General features: G+C 42.1%; 1 protein-coding gene across 1 annotated transcript in view; it reads right to left on the bottom strand.

Annotated features, from left to right (window-relative positions):
• Window positions 1-15,919, bottom strand: part of PKN3 (protein kinase N3) — a 226,095-nt gene that overhangs the window by 132,081 nt on the left and 78,095 nt on the right. The window contains 2 exon segments of the mRNA XM_029612101.1: window positions 1,195-1,270; window positions 1,359-1,502. Coding sequence (XP_029467961.1) covers window positions 1,195-1,270; window positions 1,359-1,502 — 220 coding nt within the window.

Genomic DNA, 15,919 nt, shown 5'->3' with positions numbered 1-15,919 from the left:
CTGGCTATCAGACCCAACTCACCAAATGGGTACAAGTCACCAACCCCCTACTCTATCCTATTCAGAGGGATAGCTAAGTGACATTACACCTCTGGGAACAATTTTCCTTCAAAACAGTTCGACTGCAGGTAGCATAGTGCCTTAGGTACTAACAGTACAGTGAAGCTTTTATTCTCTTTCTCCATCTGCTGATAGGGGATTAAAAAACAACCACCTGGTCGGGACTGATGGACGAAAACCTCTGTTGATGATTCCCCATGACAAAAATATTGAAGGAATCCAGGTTGAAATCCAGAACTTTTTAAAATGGTGGTTCCCACTCTGTGGAATAAATTTCCTAAAGTCAGGCTGGAATCAAAACCTGGCTTTCCATAAAAAGGTCAAGGTTTAGTTCTTTCCATGATGCTCAGGTAAACAAAGACCTGAGGCAGTTTTAGGTATACATTGGTTTCCAATAATGTAGCTTTCTGCTGGAGACCGAGAAATACTGAGGGATCGCAGGTGGCACACCAGTCTAAGAGGAGGTGCCTCACAAGTTTTTCTCTGTCTCTGTCTGCTGGAAGGGAGGCATAACCCAGCGGTCTGGACTGATCCGGGTACGTACAGGGAATGTAGCTTTCTGCATATCATTTCTGGGATGCATGTGTTGTTTTTCGACACGTTTGTTCTGTTTTACTTTCTATTTTAAATGTTTTGCTTTTATCGCTTGCTTGGAATATTTTACGGTTTTGATGTTTACTATTGTTGTTTGCAGTTATAGACTATCTTGGACAGCCCCTTGGTGCTGGGAAAGTAGTTAAGAAATGTTTTAAAATAAATAAAACCAAACATGCCCACATACACACACACCCCCACCCACACCCATCCAAGTATTGGCCTATATTAAAATATAAACAAAAACACAGTCAAACATACCCACACAGTCAAGTTTCTCATGTACACAAATATCTGCAAATATATAAAATTGTATTTACTATGGTATACACATCAGCGCATGCGCTAATATAACATATATACCAAAAAAGCTGTGTATATAGTGTGTGTGGGGTGGGGGGCTGCTGTAAACAAACTAATGCAGTCAGCCACACTGGCATTCTCTCTCACTCACACATACAATCTGTACTCAACCTCCTGCACCCATCTATCTTTATAGACTTATAAACATGCACTAAGGCACTCTGAAGGACTCCTTACCTTTCTGTTTTGGGAATATTCGCTTTTGCCGCTGTAACCGGGGCCCACTCTCAATCACAGGGTTACAGAAAAGTATCTGCAAAAAGGAAGAAGCCTGTGGGTTCTGTGGCCCTTTCATTCTGTCCCTCACCCCTTTTCACTTACACCCCTTCTGACTCACATACCTCTGCAAACAGCAACCCCTGAGGTTCCAGGGAAAGGCATAGTCCGTGGCGCTGGTTATCCAGGAAATCCTCTAGGTATAAAAATTTTAGTGCACAAAGACCACGCCAGTCCCGCCAATACACAGAAATCTCCAGCTCCCGGGACTACATGGGAAACAGGAAGACAAAAATATGCATAGTAACCTACAGTTCTTGAGGTCCAATACAGCTTGACAGAGCAATTTCTATACCACCAGCAATAACAGAGCTCTGCCAGGTGAGCCCTCCCAAGCATCTCTACAGGTGACCTCTCCTTGCCGCACCTTCCCCCTGCTCTTGGCTATAAAACTCCTCCGCAGGGTGACTTTTCCTCACCCCAACTAAAATGCATCTCTTTAGGGGGACCCCTCCCCCCTTAGGTGTAGTGTGACCATTCCCAACTATAAGGCATCTCCCCCCCCCCCCAAGTCCAGAGCAAATATGCATGTGTCCAAATACAACCAGGAAAAAAAAGCAGAAAAACAAAGATGACAGATAGGAATTTATAAGGAGAAACTAGTTCTTACCTGATAATTTCCTTTCCTTGAGTCCAGCCATATCAGTCCAAATGCATGGGTTATGCTTCTCAGCCAGCAGATGGAAACAGAGAATAAGAGGTTGCTGCCATCACCTCTTATAGACTCTCATGCTGACCTCAGCCTGCCAATATAATATGTAACAAACTGAGATGAACATTTTTAATATACCCAACTTTCCCTCACACCCTCCAAGCAAAAACCAGAGGGCTTTCAAGGGTGAAACAGAAACAAGAAACGAACAGACATAACCTGCATTCCTTGATAAGGTTACTACCGACAACTTCTTCCAGCTGCCGACACTTTCAGGACCTGCGTGGACTGTCTATAATGAAAAGACAGTTGACACATCTGAAAGAGGAATTGCTCAAGTTTCAGAAAACCTCCCCTCCTTGGTAGCATCCAGACTATCTCCCCCAGCTCCCACAGAGGATTAAGAAACTCATTAATAAATGATTTGTAGTGAGCTCTGGTAGAATAAGACATTGGACTATATATGACACAAATTGGTGAGGTGGTATCATACACTTTTAGTTTACTAATGCTATAATAATTTTTACTCAATGTAGGAATGTCTATATTAAATTAGGGACCATCATACCACCCACTGTGCATTCAAGTTAATACTTGTATTTGTGCACTTTGATGGGTGTTCTTTAATCATCGGTCCAAACAGTTCAGGATTTATACTCATCAGCGCCATTTCTCTGTCTCAGCTGATGAGACAGCTAATGATGGCGCTGAGTCCGAACATTGTGAGGGATCTTTAATCCGTTCAGTAGCCTTTAGCAGCAACCGGCGATGTGAAGATGTGAAGAACACCAGAGAAAGCCGGTTAAAATCTCGTTCTTGAGTCATGCGGGGAGAGCTGGATTAAGAGAGAGAGTCAGCTGAATTTACGTCTCTGAAGCAGCGGACCACAAAACGAGTGTGTCGGACCTCTGACTCAGACACCAACACAAGGGAAGTTATATCTTCTATATTTTAAGTAAAAATTAAAACAAAAAACGAAGTATAAATCCTGAACTGTTTGGACCGATGATTAAAGAAGACCCATCAAAGTGCACAAATACAAGTATTAACTTGAATGCACAGTGGGTGGTATGATGGTCCCTAATTTAATATAGACATTCCTACATTGAGTAAAAATTATTATAGCATTAGTAAACTAAAAGCGTATGATACCACGTCACCAATTTATGTTTATACAAATTGTGGGCTCACATACAAAGAGATATCTTATATATTTGGTTTTCACTATATATGACACCCAATTTTCCAAAGAGATATCTGACATCCAGGATTCAGAAACCTAGGAACAAATGGATTATAGTGGGCTCTGGCAGAATAAGGCCTGTGATGAAGAGACACCCACTCTCCCCACCGTTACTCTTACATAATACCTTTTCTGCATTGGATAACGAAGAAGCTCCAGGACTAGAAAGGGATGTAGTCTCCCAGTGTTCCCAAAAACCCTTAAACATCATCAAAGGTCATAAAAGGAAGCTTCTTCTGCTGGGAGACTCAGTCAGAGCAACCAACTTGGGTAATAATTTTGATGGGTCACAACAGTTAAATACCTTCCAGGATCCTCAGCTAATAGAAATGCCAACCAGATAGGACCAACAACCTTGCTAGATATGGTATCCTTGCAGTACAGAAAGATTTCCAAAATCTAGGGATGAATATTAGACACATGGCAAAGACCATTGCCTTTTCAGAAGTATTACCTGCTCATGGAAAGGGGGAAGGAAAGGCTCTGCCATATAGATTACTTCAATGTTTGGCTCAAAGCATGGTGTAAATCAAGTGGTTTTGGTTACATTGGTGGATGGGGCTTGTATAGAACAGTAAAAGGATATACTGTAAGTATGGTCTATATTTGTCCTTGGTTGGAAAGAGGATGCTAAGTGAGAAATTCAGAGCATATACTATGATGCATTTAAATTAGAAGGCGGGAGTGGCAGGAGGTGGCCAATGAAATTGCCATGTCACCCCCAAGCAAGTCAGGAATTGGCAGAAAAAAAATGTCAATTAGCTCAAAATAGAAGAAAAAATGACTAAGAAGAGTAGCAATCCTAGGGAGATGAGCTGGAAAGCTATGACCACAAATGCTCGAAATCTGGGCAATAAAAATACCGTGGCGTCTGAAGGAGTTAATGGCGCGGGATGTGTGGAAGAAAGTGAGATGTGTGGAGGAGGTCGTTTTGTATACAGATTTGGAATTTCAAGGAGTGCGGAAGAAAGACATCTGACAGTGGTGAGACGTATGAAGGAGGTTGTTGGGTATACGGACCCGGAGATTTGAGGTGATATTGTTGAAGAGGTCCTTTATGTAATGCAAGAATTTGAGGAATATCTGTAAAACAGGTGTAGCGGGTGGCGTATTGGAAGTAGAAGGAGATCTATGGAAATTTGAAATAAGTGTTGAATGACCATTTTTGAAGAAAAATGAAGAAAAATTAAGCCAAACTGACATCTAGGATCAATAAGGAAGCAGGATTTGATTAGTAAATGAATATTAACAACTTCGGCATTAAAGGACTCAGTACTTAAACATTATTTGGGAATTAATGGATTTTGTATGTTTTTTAAAAATGCCCTGAGGAAGCCTAATTGAGGCGAAACAAATAGGATCCTGTTTTGTTGGATTTTTATGATGAGAATTGAGTGTGAATGGTGTGAATGAGGTGGTGATCATATAGTTGCATACTGTATGTATTTTAAGTGGTGTAAAGTGTTATTTGAGTATGAATAATGTGATGTTTATAAAAATAACTTTTACATTAATAAATATATAGTGTGAAACTAAATAGTGGTGTTTCTTTAGGTTTTGAGAGACAAAATACCAGACCTTCAGGCCTTAATGGTGGAAGTGGAGTTGGACATAGTTGCTGTTACAGAGACCTGGTTCACTGAATCTCATGATTGGGATACGGCCATACAGGGCTATAACTTGTTAAGGAAGGGCAGAGGACAGAAAAGGGAGAGGAGTAGCCCTTTAGATCAAAAACAATATCCAAGCAATTAACTGCAAGGAATGTGGGATAAAGAAGCAGCCTAATGGGTCATCCTAAAAAAAAATAAAAAGATGCTGCTGCATCCATTTTTACTAGAGTTATTTACAGGCCTCCGACTCAAACAGAAGAACTAGACAGAGATCTGGTTGAAGACATCCGTGGGGAAAAAAGGGAAAGTGTTGATTGTTGGAGATTTTAATCTGCCAGACAGACTGGAGAATCTCTTCTGTGGAATCTACCAGAAGTAGAGAGATAGTGAATGCCCTTCAAGGAGCTCTGTTCAAACGAACGGTAATGGAACCCACGAGGGTGGGAGTTATACCTGACCTAGTCTCTAATGTCTGGGTGGGTGCCCACCTGAGTACAGGTGATCATCAAATGGTAAGGTTTGAAACCACAAATAGGACACAGAAAGTCACACAAAGACCAGAGTTTTGAATTTCAAAAATATGGACTATGTCGAAATGGGGACATAACTGGAGGTAGAACTAGAAGACAGGGAGAAAATGAGAGAGGTGAAACAGTACGTCAAACTAAAAGGAGCAATTACAAAGGCAACAAATCTATATGTGAGAAAGGTAAACAAAAGTAAAAGAAATAAAAAAACAATTTGGTTTTCAAAGGACGTGGCTGATAAAATAAGGCAAAAAATGCAAGAAATAAAGGATCTCAAAAAGAGAAACACAGAAGAATATCTGGTGAAACTGAGGGAGACAAAAAGAAAGCAAGAAAGCAAAGAGTCAGGCAGAAGAAAGGATTGCCAAAGAGGTAAAGCGAGGTGATAAAACATTTTTCAGATGTATCAGGGAAAGGAGAAAGGTCTGAAGTGGTATAGTGAAATTGAAAGGTAACAAAGATCAATATTGGAGAGAGAGAGAAATGGACTAAATATTAAACAAATACTTCAGTTTGGTGTTCAGCAAAGACGACCCTGGAGAAGGACAGTCGCTAGTTGACAAGACCGTGGATGTGGGTGTAATAGACGATACTCCGTTTACAGAAGAGAATGTATGGGAAGAGCTAGGAAAACTGAAAGCGGACAAGGCTATGGGGCCGGATAAGATACACCCCAGGATATTGAGAGAGCTCAGATGTGCTGGCGGATACGCTGAAGGACCTGTTCAATAGATCTCTGGTAACAGGCGTGGTGCTGCAAGAATGGAGAAGAGCGGTGGTGGTCCCATTTCACAAGAGTGAGAGCAGAGAGGAGACTGGAAACTGCAGGCCGGTTAGCCTCACCTCAGTGGTGGGAAAATTAATGGAGACTCTGCTGAAGGAAAGAATAGTGAACTATCTACAATCCAGTGGGTTGCTCAACCCGAGGCAGCATGGATTCACCAGAAGGTGGTCCTGTGAGACAAATCTGATTGAGAATTGGATCAGGGAAGAACGCTGGAAGTGATTTACTTGGATTTTAGTAAAGTTTTTGATAACAGTCCCACATAGGAGACTTGTGAACAAAATGAGAAGCTTGGGTGTGGGTGCCAAGGTAGTAGCGTGGATTGCAAGTTACTTAGAACAGGAAACAGCGTGTAGGTGTTGGACTCATTTTTTTTTGTTACTTTTGCTGAGAATGTATATAGAGGATAGGCCACATGGATTCAGAATTTTCACCCAGACAAACTAGTTTGAAAGCCACAGGCCAGTCTCTGAGTGAACTCCTGTTTACTGTCTAGTACTATGAAATGTTTATGAACAGGCAAGACTTTATTTAGTTATTCCATTAAGTCTATGATCAGAAAACTCACAATTAACTTATACTAAAGCCTGAGAGAGAGAATGAAGGCTGCACAGCTGTTCCTGAAAACTGATAAGAACTCAGAGGAAGGGAACGATATTGCTTTCACAAGTGTTTGTAGTGTATAAGGGACAAGCGTGAGAAAGAGAGGGGAGAGAGAGCCCTGGACGTGATGGTACAGCTGATCCTTTAGAAATGTAAGCTTTTTATACCTATGTAGCAATTATCTACCATTACTTCTTCTAGATGATCTGATTTTATTTATTCTATCCTCCTATAGCTCAGATAAACTTACTTTCTTACCTGGAACCATGATTTACTGAATACAAGTTTGTGTGTGGCCATTTGTGTAGGGGATAAGCTCCTAGGTTCAAGAACCCAGGTATAATCCCAGTAATTGTGTGTGGCCATTTGTGTAGGGGATAAGCCCTGGGTTCAAGCCCCCAGGTATAATCCCAGTAATTGTGTGTTTATATGAGATTAGCCCCCCAGGTCAGAGCCCCTGGGCAAGATATCAGTGTGCACGGTCTGAACCCATAACAAATGTTAAATAGAATCTACTCTGAAGAAATAACAGTGTTAAGTGGAGTGCCACAGGGATCAGTTTTGGGACCAGTTCTGTTCAATATCTTTGTGAGCAATCTGGCAGAAGGGCTAGAAGGTAAAGTTTGTCTATTTGCAGATGATACTAAGATGTGCAACAGAGTGGACATGCCTGAAGGAATAGAGAGAATGAAAAGTGATTTAAGAAAGCTTGAAGAGTAGTTGAAGGTTTGGCAGCTGGGATTCAATGCCAAGAAGTGCAGTCATGCATCTGGGGTGTGGCAATCCAAAAGAGCTGTATGTGATGGGAGATGAAATATGACAAGGCTATAGCTAAAGCCAGAATAATGCTGGGCTGCAAAGAGAGAGGAATAACCAGTAAGGGAAAAAAAAAAAAAAAGGCGGTGATAATATGCCCTTGTACAGGTCCTTCATGAGGCCTCACCTGGATTACTACATTCAGAACTGGTGCCTGTACCTCAAAAAGGATAAAGACGGTCCAAAGAAGATCAACCAAACTGGTGAGGGGTCAGCATTGGAAGACTTATGAGGAGAGGCTGAAGGATATCAATATGTACATCCTGGGAGAGAGGAAGTGCAGGAGAGATGATACAGACCTTCAGTTACCTGAAAGGTTTTAATGATGCACAATCATCAAACCTTTTCTGTTGCAAAGAAATCAATAGAACTAGAGGTCATGAAATGACTCCAGAGAGGACGACTCAGAACCAATATCAGGAAATATTTCTTCACGGAGAGGGTGGTGAATGCCTGGAATGCCCTTCTAGAGGAGGTGGTGAAGACGAAAACAGTGAAGGAATTCAAAGGGGCATAGGATAAACACTGTGGATCCCTAAAGGCTGGAGAATGGAATTAAAGAAAAAAAAAAGTGCATGGGGGTAACTTGCTGGTGTGGCAGTTGCTACCCTTAACAAGTAACAGTATCAAGGCTTAATGCAACTCCATCATTGTTCTCTGCTTGAACAGCAGTGGGAAAAGGGGAAATGGATTCAGACAGCCAACGAGGGTCCCGACTTACAGTTTGGGGAACAAATAAACATGTGGGTAACTTACTGAGGTGGCTTTTACTACCCTTAATCATTAAGCTTGATACTTTTAATGTGGCTCCATCACTGCTCTCTGCTTCCAAGGCAGGAGTTAGGGAAAACTGGATTCAGACAGCATCCGAGAGCCCTGACTTGTACAGTCTGGGAAACAGATAAGCATGAGGGTAACTTGCACAGTGCAGTAGAAACTGGCATAAGCTTGCTGGGCAGGCTAGATGGACCATTTGGTCTTTTTCTGCCGACATTTCTATGATTCTATACCTTATCCAGCACACCAACTAGCACACAAGCAGTTATTTTGAAAATGAATCAGAAAAAATAATATACTTAGCAGAACAGTGAGGATTGTAGACTGGTATGACTAGACTCAAGGAAAGAAAAATAGTCAGCTAAGAACTTCCTCTTCATCCAGCCAGATTATTTCAGATGCATGGGATGTACCAGTATTGTCCCTCTACTGGATAGGATATTGCCAAGCCTGCTCGCAAGACTTCCAAACCAAGGGAATCCTCTTCCCAGGCTCAAAGGTTGAGATCATAGTGGTTTGAATAAGAATGCAAGAAAGACTAGTTGAAGCTCTGCAAATCTCCAATGTCAACACAAGGTTTCTGCTCACGAAGCCACTTGCATCCTGATAGAGTATTCCCTCAATTTTTTAGAAGATGGCAATCCCTTAGATATGTAAACCTCCCTATCACTTCCTCACTCAAATGAGCCATTGATACCTTCAAAGCCGTTCCAATCCTTCTAGCACAACTAAACTGAACAAATGATACTCTACTCTAATGTTATGAAACTAATAGTGATCTTTAATTACAGCAGCAGAACTCTCCTCCTAGTGGAGGAGTAGCAGGCAAAGAACCAGGAGATCAGGGTTCGAGTCCTGCTGTCGCTCCTTGTGACCTTGGGCAAGTCACTTTACCCTCCCATTGCCTCAGGTACAAACTTTGTAAGCCCTCTGGGGATAGGGAAATACCTACAGTACCTGAATGTAATCCACTTTGAAGCGCTGAAAAAAATGTGAAAAACGGAATATAAAAAAAAACCCCCAAAACATCTGAATAATGGAATTAAGCATACTCTTCTCCATCCAATTCCCTTTGAAAGGAATGGGGAGACACCCTCCAGTTAAGATGAAAAAAACACAAAACCATCTTAGAAAGAAACCAAGGAACCATAATAATCTATACCATCTCGTCCAAAGAAAAAGGGATCTCTAGACAATAGAGATCCCTGCCACTCCAAAATTCGTCTGGCAGAACAGATTGCTAGCAGAAAACATTACCTTAAGAGTAAGCAGCTTAAGCAACATCTCCATGAGGCCCAAAATGATGACCAACGAGGTACGACATCAAATTCCGATTTCAGGGAGTTACCAATTTCCTTAACAAAAGGCTGAATATGCTTCACTTCCTGACAATTTGGATGAGATGATAAAGATCTGCCCATCAATCAGCTCTGTAAACAGGCAATATAGCCACTACCTGCACCTTAGGGAGTTAAGGACCAACACTTATTCATTTCCTCCTACAGGAATTCTAAGATAAGTGGGTCCTCTAGCCGAAATCTTCCTAATTGAGCACCAGTCCTCAAACAACTTCCAGACTTTCACATATGCCAAGAATGTGAAAGCTTCCTTGGACCACACAAAGGCTGTCATGGCTGCTGGGGATGATTTGGGGATACCCCAAACAGTGGGGAATGCAGGAGTCAGGAGAAGACAGGTCAGGCATGCAGTCTTCTGAAGAGGTCAGGATCAAGCAGGACAGGTGTAGGTCTTCGGCCTGACTAACCACCGCCTTGGGTTGGGCCCGCAGGACCCATCACAGGGCTAAGCACTAGGTCAGGAACAGGGTACCCTGGGAATAGAGAGGGCACTGGCAAGACAAGGATGGATAGACAAGCACATGGCAGGCTAAGACTGAACAAGGGCAAGGCAGGGGAGACAGACAGGAGGGTCACAGGAAATGGAAGGGTCACTGGGAGACCCACAGAGAAAACAGTAACACAACAGGGACACGCACACAGACAGAGACGCAGAGACATAGACGGTCAGTGAAAAGGCCTAGATAGGCACAGAATACAGGCAGACAGGACAGGCCCAAACAAGACAAGGAGCACAAGCAAGGCAAGACAACACAGGGCAGACAGGCTAAAAGCTATATACAGAACAAAGTCAACGTTAAACAAGCAAGAAAAAAAGTGGCCAAAGGCAGAAAGGAGATTCCACACTGAGGCAGGGAATATCCTGTGAAGTAGGAGCTTATAGGGCTGGCCTTGCTGCATCATGCAGCCTTAAAGATGGCAGCTACAGCAGGTCTGACCATGGCCCAAGTGAGGGCCCCTGCTGGTTGGGGGGGGGGGGGGGCTGTCTAGCAGCCAGATTTGTGACAAGGGTATTTATAAACTTCTAAGAAAATATCCCTTCGCTGACCAATCAACCCTGAGAGGGCTTAAGCTGAAAGATAAAACAAAGATGGATCCTCATGAACCACTGGCCTCTGAACATTAGGCCATTGTCCTAGGCAACAATAGTGGATCCTGTCCAGCATCCTCACTAGATCTGCATACTAAGGATGCCTTGTCCATTTGAGAGCTATCAATATCACTAGCCCCTGATGGAAGACTCTGCACTCCAGAGGCCACAAAGGGAAATCTAACCGGCCAATCTCTAATCACGGCATCCAAACCAGATGAATTTCGACTGAAAAATCTTCATACCCATGAGTTTCTGCTGACCACCACCAAGTCCATCACTGGTTCTCCCCACTTGAATATAATCTGGGAGAAATCTTCCTGGGACAGACTTTATCCATCAAGGTCCAGCCTGTTGCAACTGAGGAAGTCCACATATATATTATCTACTCCCACTATAATTTATTTACCTAGTTTATATCCTGCCTCTTCCTACACAATAGTCAATATGGGTTGCAAAAATAAACACTCAAATCAGCAATCAATTTTCTAAAATTTTTTACATCACCTTTTCGTAGCATCGCCGAAAGCATATTCCACCTAAAAGGTGACAAAAAAGAAAATGACCTTTTCCTACTTAGCTTAACTGATATTCCTGGCTAGAAGGTAATACAAGTAATCCCGTTCCTTTGGATCTTAATGATCTCCTTTGCTAATACTATTGTAGCTTATTAGCTAGCATACACTTATTCTCTGAGTAGAGCAAACTATGGACAAGTGTCAGCATTTTAAACTGTGACCTTTGGCTAATAGGGAGCCAATGAAGCTCCTTTAATTCCAGGGTTATATGGTCATATCTGCCCTTACCACTTATAACCCTGGCAGCCCCATTTTGAACTATCTGCATGCCTCGAATAACCTTATCTGGAAGCCCCAGTAGGTCATTTACAGTAATCAATGTGGCTCAGAACTAGTGCTTGAACCAACAATCTATATAAATGGGAAGGCAACAATGCTCTTAATGGTTTCATCTTCTTAAGTTTATAAAATGCTACCCTCGTAACATTTTTTGTATGGTTTACCATAGAAAATCTAGAATCTAATAAAACACCAAGACTTTGTACCTCAGTCAAGATTGGTAGTGACATACCACTAAAATGTATCTGTAGGCATTAAATGGGGGCTTGGTCACATTCAATGCAACTCCTTTTTCTCCTAACCATGTACGGATTTTACTCAGACTTTGATGAAGAAAAGCCAGTGGAAAATTGTCCTTATCATTAGGGAAGAACAGCTGAATGTCTGCATAAATATAATATGATTTATTTATTTAAATTCTTATACTATACCGATACTCAAGACAAGGTCTTATCGTACCGGTTTACAATAGAACAGGGGGAAACCAATTAACAACTATATAGAAGGTAAAGTTACATTAAACAGGGAGCGAAAACATGGGAGCTGGAAGACAGGAAAGATTTTAAACGATAACAACTGGAGAGTGATAAAATAGTCAACGAAAATCAATAGAGTAGCGAGACAAACAGATTGTTGAGCTCGGCTGTAGATTTATCTTAGGCGATTATTAACATAATATATCTTGTGGAAGGAGGAAACATAGAGAGGTAAGCAGGGGGGGGTGGTGGTGGCAGGAGTTAGGGAAGAGGTCGGAGGGTGAGAGTCAATGTTGGTTGATAAAGGTTCCTTCAACGGTAAGCTTGTGTGAACAGCCAGGTTTTCAGTTCCTTTCTGAAGGAGAGATGGCATTGTTCCTGGCGTATATATGGGAGAAGCGAATTCCAATGGAGCGGACCCACAGTCAAAAGTGCTCGCTTATGAATGGAGTTGTGGACTGAGGATTTGTTAGGGGGGCCTTGAGAGAACCTTTGTAGGCGGATCTGATCGGCCTTGAGGAAGTATGTAGTTCGAGAGGGATGGCGAGTTGGAGTGTGGATTGCTGGTATACGGATTTGTGGATGATGGTGAGAGCCTTGAAGAGTATTCTATATTGGATGGGTAGCCAATGTAGGATTTTTAGGATTGGTGTGATGTGGTCCTTACGATGTGTGTTTGTAAGGATCCTGGCCGCTGCGTTTTGCAGCATCTGTAGAGGTTTAGTAGAAGAGGCGGGAAGACCGAGTAGTAGAGTGTTGCAATAGTCGATCTTTGAAAACAGTATGGCTTGAAACACTGAACGGAAATCCTGGAAGTGTAAGAGCGGTCTTAGCTGCTTCAGGACCTGTAGCTTAAAGAAGCATTCTTTAGTTGTAGTGTTAATGAACTTATTGAAATTCATTCTAGAGTCAAGGGTGGCCCCAAGGTCTCTAACCTGGCTTGCTAGTGGAATAATTGCATTATTGGCGAAGGGGTTGTTATCGCTAGGGGAGATAATCGGGAGTTCTGTTTTGGACGTATTAAGGACCAGGTTGAGACTCGAGAGAAGAAGGTTGATGGCGTGTAAGCAGCTGTTCCAAAAATTTAGAGTAGAGGAGATGGGGTCCGAGATGGGGATTATGATTTGCACATCGTCCGCGTAAATAAAATGGGTAAGATTGAGGCTATTGAGTAGCTGGCATAAAGGGAGTAGATAGATATTGAACAGGGTAGGGAAAAGTGAAGAACCCTGTGGTACTCCTTGTTTTGAAGGTATGGGGTGGGATTCTTTGTCATATATTTAACTTTGTAGTGCCTGTTGTTCAGAAATGATTTGAACCAGAGCAGTGCAGAGCCAGAGATGCCTATTTCCATTAGACGGTTGATGAGGATAGAATGGTTTATCGTGTCGAACGCCGCAGAGATATCGAGTAGGGCTAGAAGGTAGGATTGTCCCTTGTCAAGGCCCATCAGGATGTTGTCCGTTAAAGAAAGAAGGAGGGATTCTGTGTTTAGGCGTTTCCTGAAACCGAATTGAGAAGGGTAGAGAATGTTGTGAGAGTCAAGGTAGTCTGAGTCGGATGTTGACCAGCTTTTCCATTAGTTTGGCTATAAAAGGTAGGTTTGCAATGGGGCGGAAATTTACAGGGTTAGCTGGGTCCAGGTTGGGTTTTTTTAGTAAGGGTTTCAGGGAAGCAATTTTTAAAGAGAGTCAGGGACAGATCCTTGATTGAGGGAGCAATTTATAATGTCAGCCAGAGGTTTAGCAATGGTGTTAGGAATGGTGAGAAGGAGTTTGGTCGGTATTTGGTCCAATGGGTGTGAAGAAGGTTTCATTTTCTTGATTATCGATTCGATTTCCAGGGATGATGTAGGTTCAAGAGATTCTAGCATCTGTTCGTGGATAGTTGAAGGATTTTGGCTTGGTGGATGAGAGGGAGTTGATGAAGTGTTGGATGTTGCCAGCGGGGCAAGTAGATTTTTGATTTTGTTGTCAAAGAAGATTGCCAACTCTGTAGATTTGTTTTGGGCTTCTTCTTCTGGGAAGGTAGGGGGAATAGGGGTGGTTAGGGCTGCAACATATGAGAACAGAGTTTTTGGGTCGTATAGGAAGCCGTGTATTTTTTTGGCGTAGAAATCTCGTTTAGTGCGGGTAATGGATGTCCTATAAAAGTTCACTGCTATTTTGTAAGAAGCCAGTGAGGTAGGGGAGGGATCTTTCTGCCAGCATTGTTCTTTGTGTTGTAGGTCTTGTTTGAGTTTTCTTAATTCAGTTGAGAACCAGGGTTTTTTGTTCGTGCGGGCAGGGTTGATAACTTTTGAAGATAAGGGGCAGATTATGTTTGCTACTGAGTGTGTGATAGTTTGCCAGGTTTTAATAGCGGTATCAGCATCAGAGAGGTAAAGTTTAGTTAGGTCTTTGGCAAGGCTGTTGTTGAGAGAGTGTCCATGGAACAAGGTTTCCTGAACTGGATAGAGGATTTAGTAACAATGGGAGTCTGTTTTTGTTTTATGGATAATTCTGTCACTATCAGCGAATGATCTGACCAAGGGATGGGGGTGCAAGAAGGTGGGGAGATGGGCGAGATGGTTTCATTCGTGAATATCAGGTCAAGCGTGTGGCCTGCCTTGTGTGTGGGATTGTTTATAATTTGTTTGAAGCCCATAGCTTGGAGGGAGGAGAGTAGGGCTTCGCAATTGGATGATGGAGAGGGGGAGTCAACATGGATGTTGAAATCTCCTAAAATGATAGCAGGTGCATTAGTGTTGATGTGTTTGGCTATGATTTCGATGAGGGGAGAGGTACTCTCCTCTCATCGAATACTCCCAACTCTCTTAACAATACTCCAATATTTGATAGATATAGATTAAAGAGCATGGAGGACAAAGCAGAGCCCTGGGAATCTCCCAAATTCAATGAATGGCAAATTGAAAACGAATTACCCAACTGAACTCTTTGTTTTCGTCCTTTTAAAAAGGATTCAAACCACTATATCACTGCCCCCCCAAACCAAACTGACACAATTGTGTTAGTTATAATTTATTGCTTTACCAATCAAAAGCAGCAGATAAATCCAACTGGACTGACCATCCTCACTCCAAAAAACAGTAGAGCTTGTCCAGTAATGAGGCTAGTAATAGTTCTGTATTGAGTCCTTTTTGAAATCCAAACTGACAATGGTCTATTAATGATTATGAAGATTCAGAGAATTTAAGTTGTTGCAATATACTTTTTTTCAAGTATTTTGGCAAGAGAAGGAAGATTAGGTACCGGATGATAGTTTGCAAGAACTTCCACTGGAATATCCTCACTTTTGCGTAAGTCTAACAGTTGCCAACTTCAAATTCTCAGGAACAGTGCCTGTACTCAATGATCTGTTTACTATGTTCTTTATAACTCAGAATGTTTTCATTCCCTTAACAAATCTAAACAGACATGGATCCAACTGTGAGACAGTAGAATGCAGCCTATTAACATTAGTCTCTATTTCCTGCATTGTTACTGGCAAAAAGTCTGTCCAATTCGGAGGCACTCATCTAGCTGATGGAGGATCACAACAAACCAGCATGGTTAGGAATAACTAACATTGTATGTCAATTTATCATCAAAATATTCAGCAATTATGTCGCAATCTGGATACAGGCTGTCATCCTATGGTTTAATCATATCTGTACAATAGAGAACACTCTACATAAGAAATTGCCATGCTGGGTCAGACCAAGGGTCCATCAAGCCCAGCATCCTGTTTCCAACAGAGGCCAAAACCAGGCCACAAGAACCTGGCAATTACCCAAACACTAAGAAGAACCCCTGCTGCTGATGCAATTAATAGCAGTGGCTATTCCCTAA

The sequence above is a fragment of the Rhinatrema bivittatum genome, chromosome 8 (genome assembly GCF_901001135.1).
Source record: "Rhinatrema bivittatum chromosome 8, aRhiBiv1.1, whole genome shotgun sequence".
Classification (NCBI taxonomy): Eukaryota; Metazoa; Chordata; class Amphibia; order Gymnophiona; family Rhinatrematidae; genus Rhinatrema; species Rhinatrema bivittatum.
The sequence above is the reverse complement of the archived record's forward strand: the minus strand, read 5'-3'. Positions and strand labels throughout refer to the sequence as shown.